The sequence below is a fragment of the Apodemus sylvaticus genome, chromosome 1 (assembly GCF_947179515.1).
Source record: "Apodemus sylvaticus chromosome 1, mApoSyl1.1, whole genome shotgun sequence".
NCBI classification, from domain to species: domain Eukaryota; kingdom Metazoa; phylum Chordata; class Mammalia; order Rodentia; family Muridae; genus Apodemus; species Apodemus sylvaticus.
In genome coordinates this window covers 85,502,940-85,519,228 of record NC_067472.1, presented here as the reverse complement: position 1 = coordinate 85,519,228, position 16,289 = coordinate 85,502,940, and the positions used below count along the sequence as shown (strand labels likewise).

General features: G+C 38.1%; 1 protein-coding gene across 1 annotated transcript in view; it reads left to right on the top strand.

The window, feature by feature from the left end:
- LOC127679253 (phospholipid-transporting ATPase ABCA3-like) overlaps positions 1 to 12,000 on the top strand; it is an 86,102-nt gene extending 74,102 nt beyond the window's left edge. Inside the window, exons 29-30 of the mRNA XM_052174966.1 lie at positions 11,427 to 11,500; positions 11,887 to 12,000. Of these exons, the coding sequence (XP_052030926.1) occupies positions 11,427 to 11,500; positions 11,887 to 12,000 (188 nt within the window). The remainder of the gene's footprint in view (positions 1 to 11,426; positions 11,501 to 11,886) is intronic.
- Positions 12,001 to 16,289: the final 4,289 nt, after the last annotated feature.

Below are 16,289 nucleotides of genomic sequence, written 5' to 3'. Positions count from 1 at the left end.
CCCTCCTTTTTCTCTGTCCTGGTACTCCCCTACAATGCTAGATCAAGCCTTTCCAGGATGAGGACCCCCTCCTCACTTCTTCATGTGAGTCATTAGTTATGCTAATTGTGCCTTGGGTATTCAGGGCTTCTGGGCTAATTAACATCCACTTATCAGTGATTGCATTCCATGTATATTCTTCTGTGATTGGGTTACCTCACTTAGGGTGATATTTTCCAGTTCCAACCATTTGCCTAAAAATTTCATGAATTCATTGTTTTTGATTGCTGAGTAGTATTCCATTGTGTAAATATACCAAATTTTCTGTATCAATTCCTCCATTGAGGAACATCTGGGTTCTTTCCAGCTTCTGGCTATTATAAATAAGGCTGCTATGAACATAGTGGAGCATGCATCCTTATTGCATGCCGGGGAATCCTCTGGGTATATGCCCAGGAGAAGTATAGCAGGGTCCTCCAGAAGTGTCGTGTCCAGTTTTCTGAGGAACTGCCAGACTGATTTCCATAGTGGTTGTACCCTCTTGCAATCCCACCAGTAGTGGAGGAGTGTTCCTCTTTCTTCACATCCTTGCCAACACCTGCTGTCTCCTGAGTATTTAACCATAGTCATTCTGACTGGTGTGAGGTGAAATCTCAGGGTTCTTTTGATTTGCATTTCCCTAATGACTAATGATGTTTAGCATTTCTTAAGGTCCTTCTCGGCCATCTGAATTTCTTCAGGTGAAAATTCTTTGTTTAGATCTGTACCCCATTTTTTAATAGGATTATTTGGTTCCCTGGAGTCTAACTTCTTGAGTTCTTTGTATATATTGGATATTATCCCTCTATAGGATGTAGGGTTGGTGAAAATCTTTTCCCAATTTGTTGGTTGCTGTTTTGTCCTTTTGATAGTGTCCTTTGCCTTACAGAAACTTTGTAATTTTATGAAGTCCCATTTGTCAATTCTTTTTATTTTTGTTGTTTTAAACATAATTTTTTTATTCGATGTATTCTTTATTTACATATCAAAAGATTTCCCCTTTTATTGAGTTGATTTTATAACCAGCCACTTTGCTGAAGTTGTTTATCAGCTGTAGTAGTTCTCTGGTGGAGATTTTCCGTTCACTTAAGTAGACTATCATGTCATCTGCAAATAGTGATGATTTGACTTCTTCCTTTCCAATTTGTATCCCCTTGACCTCCTTATGTTGTTTAATTGCTCTAGCTAGAACTTCAAGTACTATATTGAAGAGATATGGAGAGAGAGGACAGCCTTGTCTAGTCCCTGATTTTAGTGGGATTGCTTCAAGTTTCTCTCCATTTAGTTTGATGTTGGCTACCGGTTTACTGTATATTGCTTTAACTATGTTTAGGTATGGGCCTTGAATTCCTGTTCCTTCCAAGACTTTTAGCATGAAAGGATGCTGAATTTTGTCAAATGGTTTTTCAGCATCTAATGAAATGAGCATATGGGTTTTTTTTTTTTTTAGTTTGTTTATGTAGTGGATTGCATTGATGGATTTCCTTATATTGAACCATCCCTGCATCCCTGGGATGAAGCCTACTTGATCATGGTGGATGATCATTTTGATGTGTTCTTGGATTCAGTTGGCAAGAATTTTATTTAGTATTTTTGCATTCATAAGGGAAATTGGCCTGAAGTTCTCTTTCTTTGTTGGATCTTTGTGTGGTTTTGGTATCAGCGTAATTGTGGTTTCGTAGAACAAGTTGGGTAGTGTTCCTTCTGTTTCTATTTTGTGGAATAGTTTGAAGAGTATTGGTGTTAGGTCTTCTATGAAGGTCTGATAGAATTCTGCACTGAAGCCAGCTGGTCCCATGCTTTTTATGGTTGGAAGACTTTCTATGACCCCTTTTATTTCTTTAGGGGTTATGGGACTGCTTAGATGATCTATTTGATCTTTATTTAATTTTGGTGTCGGATATCTGTCTAGGAAACTGTCCATTTCCTCCAGTTTCTCCAGTTGTGTTGAGTATAGGCTTTTGTAGTAGGATCTGATGATTTTTTGAATTTCCTCAGTTTCTGTTGTAATATCTCCCTTTTCATTTCTAAGTTTGTTAATCTGAATACTGTTTCTGTGCCCTTTGGTTAGTCTGGCTATCTATCTTGTTGATTTTCTCAAAGAACCAGCTCCTGGTTTTGTTGATTTTTTGTATGGTTCTCTGTTTCTACTTGATTGATTTCAGCCCTGAGTTTGATGATTTCCTGCATTCTACTCCTCCTGGGTGAAATAGCTTCTTTTTGTTCCAGGGCTTTCAGGTGTGTCATAAAGCTGATAGTGTATGCTCTCTCCATTTTCTTTTTGGAGGCACTCAGGGCTATGAGTTTTCCTCTTAGCACTGTTTTCATTGTGTCCCATAGATTTGGGTATGTTGTAACTTCATTTTCATTAAATTCTAAAAAGTATTTGATTTCTTTCTTTCTTCCTTGACTAAGGTATCATTGAGTAAAGTATTGTTCAGTTTCCATGTGTATGTGGGCTTTCTGTTGTTTTTGTTGCTATTGAAGACCACTTTTACTCCATAGAGATCTGATAGGAGTCATGGGATTATTTCGATCTTCTTATTTTTGTTGAGGTTTGTCTTGTGACCAATTATATGGTCAATTTTGGAGAAGGTACCATGAGGTGCTGAGAAAAAGGTATATTCTTTTGCTTTACAATGAAATATTATATATATATAAAATATATAATGTTATTATATATATATATATAACACATATTATATATATATTAAATCTAATTGGTCCAAAGCTTCAGTTAGTTTCACTGTGTCCCTGTTCAGTTTCTGTTTTCCTGATCAGTCCATTGAAGAAAGTGCAGTGTTGAAGTCACCCACAATTATTGTGTTAGGTGCAATATGTGCTTTGAGCTTTAATAAAGTTTCTTTTATGAATGAGGGTGCCCTTGCATTTGGAGCATAGATGTTCAGGATTGAGAGTTCTTCTTGGTGGATTTTTCCTTTGACCAGCAAGAAGTGTCCCTCAGTGTCTCTTTTGATGACTTTAGGTTGAAAGTCAGTTTTATCTGATATTAGAATGGCTACTCCGGCTTGTTTCCTGAGACCATTTGCTTGTAAAATTGTCTTCCGGCCTTTAAATCTAAGGTAGTGTTTGTCTTTGACAGTGAGGTGTGTTTCCTGTATGCAACAAAATGGAGGATCCTGTTTATGTATCCAGTCTCTTAGTCTATGCCTTTTTATTGGGGAATTGAGTCCAATGATATTAAGAGATATTAAGGAATAATGATTATTACTTCCTGTCATTTTTGATATTATTTTTTATATTTGATTGGTTCTCTTCTTTTGGGTTTGATGAAAGAAGGTTACTGTGTTGCTTTTTCCAGGGTGAAGTTCCCCTCCTTGTATTGGTGTTTTCCTCCTATTATCCTTGTAGGGCTGGGTTTGTGGAAATATATTGGGTGAACTTGGTTTTGTCATTGAATACCTTGGTTTCTCCATCTATAGTGATTGAGAGTTTTGCTGGGTATAGTATTTTTGGCTGGCATTTGTGTTCTCTTAGAGTCTGCATGAGATCTGCCCAGGATCTTCTAGTTCTCATAGTCTCTGATGAGAAGTCTGGTGTGATTCTGGTAGATCTTCCTTTATATGTTACTTAGCCTTTTTCTCTTACTGCCTTTAATATTCTTTCTTTGTTTAGTACATTTCAGGTTTTGATTATTATGTAACAGGAGGTATTTCTGTTCTGGTCCTGTCTGTTTGGAGTTCTGTAGCTTTCTCGTATATTCATGGGCATCTCTCTCTTTAGGTTAGGGAAGTTTTCTTCCATAATTTTATTAAAGATATTTGCTGGCCCTTTAAGTTGTAAATCTTCACTCTCATCTATACCTTTAATCCTTAGGTTTGGTCTTCTCATTTTGTCCTGGATTTCCTGGATATTTTGGGTTGCAAGCTTTTTGCATTTTGCATTTTCTTTAACTGTTGAGTCCATGGTTTCTATGGTATCTTCAGCATCTGAGATTCTTTCTTCTATCTCTTGTATTCTGTTGTTGACATTTGCATCAGTGGCCCCTGATTTCTTCCCAAGGTTTTCTGTCTCCAAAGTTGTCTCCCTTTGCAATTTCTTAGTTGTTTCTACTTCTGATTTTAGATCCTGGATGGTTTTGCTTAGCTCCTTCACTTGCTTGTTTGTGTTTTCCTATAATTCTTTAAGAGATATTTTTGTGCTTCCCCTTTCATGACCTCAGCCTGGTGACCAAAGTTCTTCTGTATTTCTTTAAGTGACTTTTGCATTTCCTCCTTATTGGTTTCTATCTTTTGATCTGTATTCTCCTGAATTTCTTTCAATGATTTTTGTGTTTCCCTTGTAATGGCTTCTAATTTTTGATCCATTTTCTCCTGAATTTCTCTAAGAGATTTATTTATGTCCTTCATGTGTTCCTGTAACAGTATCATGACCAGTAATTTTAAATCCAAATCTTGTTTTTCTGGTGTGTTGGGGTATCCAGGACATGCTATTAATGGAGAATTGGGTTCAGATGCTGCCATATTGCCTTGATTTCTGTTAGTAATGTTCCTACATTTGCCGTTTGCCATCCATTTCTCACTGGTGTTAGTTGGTCTTGTTGTCAATGCTGGACTCACCAGTGCAAACTGCCTCTTCTTAGCTGGCCTCCGGGTGCACAGCTGGCCTCCTGCACTGCCTGGAGACTAGGTGCCATGGCAAAGGCTGTTCCTCTTTTTTTTAATTTATTGATATATTTATTTACATTTCAAATGATTTCCCCTTTTCTGGACCCCCCACTCCCCAAAAGTCCCATCAGTCCCCTTCCCTCCCCGTTTTCCCACCCAACCCTTCCCACTTCCCTGTTCTGATTTTGTTCTATACTGCTTCACTGAGTCTTTCCAGAACAAGGGGCCACTCCTCCGTTCTTCTTGTACCTCATTTGATGTGTGGATTATGTTTTGGGTATTCCAGTTTTCTAGGTTAATATCCACTTATTAGTGAGTGCATACCATGATTCATCTTTTGAGTCTGGGTTACCTCACTTAGTGTGATGTTCTCCAGCTCCATCCATTTGCCTAAGAATTTCATGAATTCATTGTTTCTAATGGCTGAATAGTATTCCATTGTGTATATATACCACATTTTTTGCATCCACTCTTCTGTTGAGGGATACCTGGGTTCTTTCCAACTTCTGGCAATTATAAATGGGGCTGCTATGAACATACTAGAACATGTATCCTTATTACATGCTGGGCAATCATTTGGGTATATGCCCAGGAGTGGTATAGCAGGATCTTCTAGCAGTGAGGTGCCCAGTTTTCTGAGGAACCACCAGACTGATTTCCAGAGTGGTTGTACCAATTTGCAACCCTACCAGCAGTGGAGAAGTGTTCATCTTTCTCCACATCCTCGCCAACACCTGCTGTCTCCTGAATTTTTAATCTTAGCCATTCTGACTGGTGTAAGGTGAAATCTTAGGGTTGTTTTGATTTGCATTTCCCTAATGACTAATGAAGTTGGGCATTTTTTAAGATGTTTCTCCGCCATCCGAAATTCTTCAGGTGAGAATTCTTTGTTTAACTCTGTACCCCATTTTTTAATAGGGTTGTTTGGTTTTCTGGAGTCTAACTTCTTGAGTTCTTTATATATATTGGATATTAGCCCTCTATCTGATGTAGGATTGGTGAAGATCTTTTCCCAATTTGTTGGTTGCCGATTTGTCCTCTTGATGGTGTCCTTTGCCTTACAGAAACTTTGTAATTTTATGAGGTCCCATTTGTCAATTCTTGATCTTAGAGCATACGCTATTGGTGTTCTGTTCAGAAACTTTCTCCCTGTACCGATGTCCTCAAGGGTCTTCCCCAGTTTCTTTTCTATTAGCTTCAGAGTGTCTGGCTTTATGTGGATGTCCTTGATCCATTTGGATTTGAGCTTAGTACAAGGAGACACGGATGGATCAATTCGCATTCTTCTGCATGCTGACCTCCAGTTGAACCAGCACCATTTGTTGAAAAGGCTATCTTTTTTCCATTGGATGTTTTCAGCCCCTTTGTCGAGGATCAAGTGGCCATAGGTGTGTGGGTTCATTTCTGGATCTTCAATCCTGTTCCATTGATCTGCCTGCTGTTCCTGATCCAGAGGCAGAGACCAGAAGGCTCCCGCCAGAGGCCTCTGGACTGGATCCTCTGCTCTGCAGGGCTGGACTCAGCAGTGTATGCTGCCTCCTCCCAGCTGGCCTCTCGGTGCACAGCTGGCCTCTTGCACTCGGGGAAATTCTTTACACCACCACAGAAGATAAACAGTATGATGACTATAATTATAATACTATACTCTTTTTTTGGTATATTCTTTATTTACATTTCAAATAATTTCCCCTTTCCTGGTTCCCCCCTCTCCAAAGGTCCCATAAGCACTGTTCCCTCCCCCTTTCCCCAATCAAACCCCTCTCATTTCCCTGTACTGGTATTCCCCTACACTGCTGCATCTAGCCTTTTCAGGACCAGGGGCTTCTCCTTCCTTCTTCTTGGACATCATTTGACATGTGAGCTGTGTCTTGTGTATTCCAAGCTTCTGGACTAATATCCACTTATCAGTGAGTGCATACCATGTGTGTTCTTTTGTGATTGTGTTACCTCACTCAGTATGACATTATCCAGTTCCACCCATTTGCCTAAGAATTTCATGAATTCATTGTTTCCAATAGCTGAGTAGTATTCCATATTGTAAATATACCACATTTTCTGTATCCATTCTCCATTGAGAGACATCTGGGTTCTTTCCAGCTTCTGGCTATTATAAATAGGGCTGCTATGAACATAGTGGAGCATGTGTCCTATTACATGGTGGGGAATATTCTGGGTATATGCCCAGGAGTGGTACAACGGGGTCCTCCAGTAGTATCATGCCCAGTTTTTTGAGGAATTGCCAGACTGATTTCCAGAGTGGTTGCACCAGCTTGCAATCCCACCACCAGTGGAGGAATGTTCCTCTTTCTCCACAACCTTGCCAGTACCTGCTGTCTCCTGAGTTTTTGATGTTAGCCATTCTGACTGTTGTAAGGTGAAATCTCAGGGTTGTTTTGATTTGCATTTCTCTGATGACTAAGATGTTGAACATTTCTTTAGATGCTTCTCAGCCATTTGATATTCCTCAGGTGAAAATTCTTTGTTTATCTTTGTACCCTATTTTTAATAGGGTTATTTGTCTCTCTGGGGTCTAACTTCTTGAGTTCTTTGTATATATTGGATATAAACCCTCTGTTGGATGTAGTGTTGGTAAAGATCTTTTCCCAATTTGTTGTTGCTGTTTTGTCCTATTGACAGTGTCCTTTGCATTACAGAAACTTTGTAATTTTATGAGTTCCCATTTGTCAATTCTTGATCTTAGAGCATAAGCTATTGGTGTTCTTTCTGTTCAGGAAATTTTCCCTTGTATCCATGTGCTCAAGGTTCTTCCTCAGTTTCTTTTCTATTAGTTTCAGTGTCTCTGGTTTTATGTCGAGGTCCTTGATCCACTTGGACTTGAGCTTAGTACATGGAGATAAGAATGGTCAATTCACATTCTTCTGCATGCTGACCTCCAGTTGAACCAGCACCATTTGTTGAAAAGGTTGTCTTTTTTTCCACTGGATGGTTTTAGCTCCTTTGTCAAAGATCAAGTGACCATAGGTGTGTGGGTTCATTTTTGGGTCTTCAATTCTATTCCATTGATCTACTTGCCTGTCACTGTACCAATACCATACAGTTTTTAACACTATTGCTCTGTAGTACTGCTTGAGGTCTGGGATACTGATTCCCCCAGAAGTTCTTTTACTGTTGACAATAGTTTTAGCTATCCTGGGTTTTTTGTTATTCCAGATGAATTTTGAATTTAAGAATTGCTCTTTCTAACTCAATGAAGAATTGGGTTGGGATTTTGATGGGGATTGTGTTGAATCTGTAGATTGCTTTTGGCAAGATGGCCATTTTAACTATATTAATCCTGCCAATTCATGAGCATGAAAGATGTTTCCATTTTCTGGGGTCTTCTTCCATTTCTTTCTTCAGAGACTTGAAGTTCTTGTCATACAGATCTTTCACTTGTTTGGTTAGAGTCACACCAAGATACTTTATATTGTTTCTGGCTACTGTAAAGGGTGTCATTTCCCTAATTTCTTTCTCAGCCTGTTTATCCTTTGAGTATAGGAAGGCTACTGATTTGCTTGAGTTAATTTTATATCCAGCCACTTTGCTGTAGTTGTTTATCAGCTGTAGGAATTCTCTGGTGGAGTTTTTTAGGTGGCTTAATTATACTATCATATAATCTGCAAATAGTGATAATTTGACTTCTTCCTTTCCTATTTGTATTCCTTTGACCTCTTTATGTTGTCTAATTGCTCTAGCTAGAACTTCAAGTACTATATTGAATAAATATGGAGAGAGAGGGCTGTCTTGTCTAGTCCCTGATTTTAGTGGGATTGCTTCAAGTTTCTCTCTATTAAGTTTTAAATTGGCTACTGGTTTACTGTATATTGCTTTTACTGTGTTTAGGTATGGGCCTTGAATTCCTGTTCTTTCCAAGACCTTTAACATAAAAGGATGCTGAATTTTGTCAAATGCTTTTACAGCATCTAATGAAATGACCATGTGGCTTTTTTTTGAGTTTGTTTATGTAGTGAATTACATTGATGGATTTCCATATATATATAATACTATACTCTTAATAACTATTAGAAACATAAAAGGTTGAGATACCATAATTTTTTATTTATTTTTAATTGTGTGTGTGTGTGTGTGTATATAGAACTGTTTTATTTCCATGTATGTCTGTGATTGGTGCTCTCAGAGGTCAGAAGAGGGTGTCAGAACCCTGTAACTGAAGTTATGGATATTTATGAGCTGTCATGTTATTCCTGCGAACTGAACCCAGGACCTCTGCAAGACCAATTGCTTCTAACCATTGTGCTATCTCCATCCCCAAAAGAAACTGTCTTAACTCAATTTAGTACTTCCACATGCATACATATTTCATTACCATATCAGTTATTATGTTAATTTAAATAAGTAAGTAGACAAACTGAAAAAATGAAAATGCCTTTGATATTGATGGACATATTGCTTATTTTTATGGGGTGTAAAAGCTGGAACTTTGCACCTGACAATGAATTAGTAAGTATAATTTGACCTAAATGGGGAGATTTTTATCAGTGCTTGCTTTAAATACTTTTATACTTTATATTTGAGATATGCCACAATAAAAGAGCCCTACATGATCATCAGAATAATACATGCATTGAAATTAATATAATCCAAATCCACACACATTTCAAACATGTAATATTTCTTTAACACATTTTGAATCCAGTTTAATTAGAGTTGTAATGATTTCCAGTTCTGCATAAGTTAATTATTGATTGATGTCAGTTGTAGTTGCCACAGTAGAGAGAAAAACTCACTAAGATGCTAAACTTTCATTTTCTGAATGAGCAGAGGGGTTCGGTCTTTCTGGAAAAGTCTGACACTCAGCTAACTCACTCCAGTTACTTTATTCAAACATTATACAAACATTCAAACATTAATTGGAGCTGGTAAAGGGTCAATCTACCTAAGTTATCTTGCCCTCGCTGCCTATGAGAGCAGGCAACCCACAAAGATCTCAGTCCCTTTTGACCATTGCTAGCCATAATCAAAAGTAAGAACTCCAGGTTTGCCAGGAGTGTCTTGGGAACAAGGTTGGTGCAGCTGCAAGCTCTCACATAGCATCAAGTGCAGATTCACTAGAGAGACAAATTTCTTCAACTTTCAAACAATTTCCCAACAATTTCTCAGCCTCTAATAATTGACCCAAACACAGCAAAGGCTTTGCTGAAACATTTCATTCAAAGCTAGACATGAATATTTTACTATACATTGCTTAAAGCCAGACATAAAATTTTACTATACATATCACCACAGTTAGTTATAAATGCATTTCTTCCCACTAATCATGTCCATAGAGTCTCACTTGTAAAAAAAAAAAAAAAAAAACAAGAAAAACAAGATCACCAGAGCATGATAGGTGATTTCTGTGCACGATTCTCCATGCACACGGAAGGACATGGTGTAATCATGAAAATGAGACAGTCTCATCTTAGTAACTTCTCTGTTGCCATGACAAAACACCATGAACATGACAACTTATAAAAGAAAGCATTTAATAAGGGCTTACAGTTTAAAACATTAGTGTCCATCACCACTGTGGCAGGGAACATGGTAGCAGGCAGGTACACATGGTTCCAGAACTGTAACTAAGAGCTTTACATCCTGACCCACAAGCATAAGGCAGAGAGAGAAAGAAGGACTACCTGGGCATGGTATGATCTTTTGAAACATCATAGCCCACCTTTGTGGCATACCTGCTCCAACACAAGGGCACACTGCTTAATCCTTCCCAAACAGCTCCACCAACTAGAGATTGAAATGAGAATTCTGAAATTTAGGTTTCTTTAAAAAACACAAAAATATTATAAGGGTATGTTTTCATTTTAATCCCAGGTGTAGGGATACCGGGCTGCTTTGCAACAGCTGTCTATGATTTGCCTCATGTTCTAGCAGAGGCATGGTTTTGCTTGCTGCAAAGAGTTTCTGCAGTTGTGTGACATTTGGATTTCTGGGAACTTTTCAGAGAATATATAAATGCCCTGAGAGGCAGGGGTGGGTGACTGTTGGTCGTTGAGGGTTTGCAGTTTGTTAGTAGTACTCAAAGAAGAAGCAAGAGAAAGAAATTAGATTCTGATCTCTCTTTCTCAATCTCTCTCTGTCTCTCTCCTTTAGTCTTCTTTCTCTCCTATCTAGAAATGGGGGTGAAAACAGGTGAGATAAGGGGTAGGAAAAGGAAGAACCCACAAAGTAGCAAAGACCAGCTACAAACAAAGAAGAAACAGAAAGAAATTAGATTCAGATTCCACTTCTGCCCCTCCTCCTGCTTCCATCTTTCTTTATCTCCTACCCAGTGATAGGAGGTAAAAAGAAGAACCCACAAAGTAGTGAAGACCAGCTACAATCACCCAAATATTCTAACATATAAACCTATGGGATCATTCTCATCTCAACCATCATACTTGGCCTTCCTCTTCCCAAACTGTGCCCTCATAAACACACAACCAGAAAAAATCCTATCAATACTCAGCACTATGTTTAGGAATAAATATATTAGTATTTTTAAAAGCTCAAATGTTTACACTGGACACACAAGTTGACAATTTACTGAGCTTATAAGCTTCAATAGGTGCCGTCAATTGCCTACAATAAGACTATTTAACTAGTTCTAAAGTCTTTAAAAATATTTAATATATACCAAAGAGAGTAGGTTGGGGAGGTCACATCTTCTGTGTTAACCCCAACTATTCACCTTTGTATGATATATAACATTAAGCAGATACAGTACTATTTTGATCATCTAAAAAGAACTTTGTAAAAATACTTACTTGTCCTATTTTCCTGTCGTAGGAAGTGAATTAAAGCAAGAGAATCAAGGGATTCTTAATTACTACATTCCCAGCAAGGACAACAGCTGGGGAAAGGTGATCAGAAACTGTGCCCTTTTACCAGTTCATGTTAGGGGGGCACTAACAATGCGGGCTCTTGGGATCCAGGGAGTGGAACTGTGCCTGATATTGTGAATGCAGTGGAGTGTTTATGTCCCTCTTCAAATGCCTTAGTGTGTAAATGTCTTTGATGACTGCCCTCAAATTCCATTATCAGTCCATGTCCATCAAAAGAACTGAGACAGAGAGCTGCCTCCTCCACTTCTCAATAATGTTTCTTCTGCTTTCTATATTGCCCTTCTGGTCTGTTGTCTAATTGATTGTGCCTGGCAAGAATTGGGGAGGAGGGAGCGAGGCTCCTTTTGGAGCTAGAGGGAGGCTTCGATAGCAACTGCATGCTTTTGTTGTTGTTGTTGTTTAAGGTGTTTGGCATTTTGGAGAAAGCAAAGAAACAATACAATTTAGAAGACTATTCCATCAGTCAGATCACCCTGGACCAAGTCTTCCTGTCTTTTGCTGATCAAGACATGAAGTGATTATGAGACAGAGGTTCCTTGAGATTCAGTTACAAATAGTGATACTGATTTTTCTTTCTTTTTTTTTCTTTCTTTTTTTTTCTTTTTCCCCCCTATAGCTGGGTACACGGGAAGGTCATCCTGTGCTTGTGAATCTTCATGTAAATATATTTGTGTAATAAATGTTTTCCTGAAAGAAAAAAAAAGTGTCCTCTTCACTGAAGATATAACTGAATGTCCTGTTTCTGAAATGTCTAAATCTAAAAACATTTCTTAGAGTTGTTTTTCTTTCACGAGAGAGCAGCATTAGTTTTTGAAAGGACCCATTCTGAGATGGTCTAAGTACTTGAGTAGAAACATCGGAGAGCGATGGTGCCATCAGATTTGGCAAGTAGAAATGCATTAGTTTTAGCAGCTATAAATAAGAGCACAAACCCCAAAGAAATCAAATTTGCCACAAACATGCTCACAAATATATGTGCACAAACACACATCAAAATATTCCCTGCTATGTCGACGTTAAATTAATGTCAAAGTTTGATATTGTTTTCAAAATTAGAAATAATGGTCTTTTACTTCAGTGATTAAAGAAAATGAAGTTCATGGACAGGATCAGTGGGGTGTCTTTGAAAATAATGTGCTTTTCTTTCTACTCTTGATTCGCCTGTAATAAAGAACAAGAGAGTAAAGTATAAATGGAATGAGACAAAGATTTTTCTCCTGATCATTGTCTAGGAAATTGAAGTCCTCTAGGAAGACATGTGATATCTCTCTCTGCAGTTCATGAGCACATAAGTAGGATGGTTCTTGGTAAACCTATAAGATGGTCTAGGAAGCTGCTGTGTTGTGGGGCAGTCTCCTCAGTTTTCAGACTTCATTTGGGATTTCTCAATTAGAAAATAATATCCAGGGCCAGTGAGACAGTTCAGTTGGTAAAGGTGCATTCTGTCAAACTGGATCACTTGTTTGATGCCTAGGACCCCCATTGTAGAAGAAAGAACCCACTCTAGCTAGTTGTCCTCTGACCTCCACATTTATGTGACATGTCTCTACTCCAAATAAATAAAATGTAATTAAAACCATTTTAATTGTATACAGGAGACAATGTTCTTTTTATATAAAGAAGGATTTGATTTTTATCAAGCTCTAAGGCCTTGTACACACTCTGTAGTTTTTCCTTTGGCTACCTAGGTATGTGTCCTTAAATGGGAGTCAACAGAAAGGTATGATGGATTCCTAAGAAAATATTCATTGCTTTTGATTCCTAAAGCTACATTCATTGCTTTCCTGTTTACTGAATGGGGATAGCTCTGGTTCTGTTTTGGTCATATAATGTATATACATAGGGTATAAATTGAACAATAAAAACACCTTCTTGATTGCCATCATGAACAGCACAGCATTCTAATAGGAGCTTAGACATACCCATGATAAACATTGCAACAAATAATAATAGAAGATATATCCTTCTCAAGTGCACATGGGACATTCTCTAGCAGTCACTGAATCTTGGGTCTTTAAATAAGCCACAATAGGGGTGGGTTGGTGATTTGGTTCCATAGTAGAGCACTTGCACAACAAGCACCTGGTTCCCAGATCTAAAAATAAAAGCCTCTAAAATTTTAAGCTTCAACTTAAAAATACTGAAATCTTACTGAGTGCCTTATCTAACCAAAATGGTTAATAAAACTAGAAGTCAACAGATAAAATAGCAGAAAATTCACAAGTATTTGAAAGTAAAATATTACTAATTATGAGTCAAAAAAGAAAACAAATTACAAAACGTCTTCAGAAAATGAAAATATACCAAACTTTCAAAAGCAAAATCAGAGCTGAGAAAAATGTGTAGCTATAAATGAAGACTTCTAAAACAACAAAATACTTTTCAATCAAGAATCGAACTGCATGCCTAACGCAAGAAGTAGAAAAGTAGGAAAAGCATGCACTAACAAAACAACAAAATCACGAATTGACAAAGGAGAAAAATCAGAGAAAACAAAATTTAGGTATTTGAAAACCAAACACTGACAAATTATCTATATTGAGAAAACCTTGTCACTGGACAGTTGGCTCAGCAGTTAAGGGCACTTACAGGACCCAGCTTTAAATCCCTGCATCCACATGGCAGCTCACAACTGTCAGTAACTCCAAGATCTGACAGTCTCACATAGACATACATGCAAGCAAAACACCAATGCATGTAAAATTAAGGTAGATAAATTTAAAATAAAATAGTTTTTTAATTATAAAGATTTATTTTTTTCTATTTTAAAATTAGCTTCAAGCTTATTTTCCCAGATAGCAAAAATACAGGATATGTACATTGAAAAAATACAGAATAACCATCTCAGGGGAAAACAATTTTTCATGTTAATTTTTATAAGACAAATAACTGTGTACTTACAATCCATCAGGCATAATACTGGTGCTTTGCAAAAATACTTTGATACACTCATCAATCCAGTGATAGGAGTGCATATTACTATTTTCATTATTAATATAAAAACATAAAACTCAGAGAGGGAAAGAAAGTTGCCTCAGACACAAAAAGTATGTGACAGAGCTACAGTATCAGCAGAGTAGCTATGCAATAAATATTATTTGAACAAATAGTGCATTATTTGCACACACAATCTTGGCTGCAAAAGCTAGGCCAATCTTGTTAGTAGCTGTGCTAATGATTGACAAGAACTGACCATGTGCCAGATGTCAGACGTTGTTCTCAATTGCTAAAATTTTTAATCTCCCAGATAAGTCTATATTATATATTATTTCCTGATATAAGTGATTTAAACAATATGCACAGAAATTTTAATCAAGCGTTACATGCATCTAATAAGAGTAAAGGGCGACCTATGAGCTCGGATAGTATATCCAGAGCCCACCACCTGACTGCGAGTGGCTCTGGGTCCATAAGATGGTTGGATACTCTCTCTAGATCCCAGGAGCTGATGCTGAAAAACCAGCCTGGCTGTGTCTTCTGCTCCACAGAGTTGTTGCTGGGAGAAGTCACTGTTATTAACAAGATTAGCCTAGTTGTTGTTTTTAAAAAAATAAATAAGAGAAAAGAAGGAAGGAAGGAAGGAAGGAAGGAAGGAAGGAAGGAAGGAAGGAAGGAAGGAAGGAAGGAAGGAAGGAAGGAAGGAAGGAAGGAAGGAAGGAAGGAAGGAAGGAAGGAAGGAAGGAAGGAAGAAAGGAGGGAAAACTAAGAAACCTTAAATTGCTACATTACTACAGGACAAAGGCCCTCCCACACACCCCAAGCACTGCCTTCCTCTAGAAGGCCTTTGCACTTCCGGTCCAGGTGGGCCTGCGCAGAGCGGTTGATTCGGGTGTTAAGCGGAAGTGCAGCTCAGGGAAGACTCGAGCTAAGCAGCGACTCAGTAGAGGAAGCCTGCGCTGTGGAGGCAGTTGCTAGCTCTGGGTGGTGAGTGTCAGGCATCAGGGACCTGCCTCATAAGTTTCCTAAACTCCCTGGCTGACAACTCAAACTGTGAGAAGTTTGAAGTACACTTGAGGTCTGGGCTGTAGCTTACGGAGGAACAGCTCAAGTTTTGGAAGAGCAGTTTGACCATGGTAACTCCATCATTTCCCGTTTAAGTTGTTGGGGTGATGTCAGAGCCCAGCGGAGGGTGTAAGGTTTCCGGAGGTTAAAGGTAATTGGCTAGAGGGCACGATGCCCTCCCAACCCTGTGTATATTGGAGAACTGAATGGGTAGATTGCGTACAGTGTTGTCCCACGTTAAGAAATTTATTGAACATGGCTTAGCTAGATCAGCTTTTGAAAAGGAAAAAGAGGAAAATCTTCTGTTAGAAAAGCAAACGCTACTAGCTCCTCCATGATTTCGTGCTTTCTAGTATAAAGAAAGTTGCTCCTTGACATTTTCCAAAAAAGCCAGAAAACTTTTAACTATCCTGGGACATATGTGGTACTTTTTGCTCCTGCATTTTCCTCATGGTCTATTCGCTGCCAGTGAAATCTCATTCTGGATCTTGATTGAATGCTGACAGTTAAAGAACTCACCCAGAACTGACATCACTTATCTTTCTTTTTCTGTACTTTTAAGAAAACTTTGGTCAACCCTTGTTAATTTTATTGTATGTCTTAGACAAGGAGGTGCCATATCTTGAGAAAATTTAAATATGAAAAACATATTTCTTAAATATTCTTGTCTACTTTATTCTTTTTCTCTAGTTCTTTGAAATATCAGGTATATTGTAGTTATCTCTGACTAGAATCAGAACTCAGCACTCACTAATCATTATTCCTTAGCCACCCATATCCCATACCTGTGGGTAATCACCTCTGT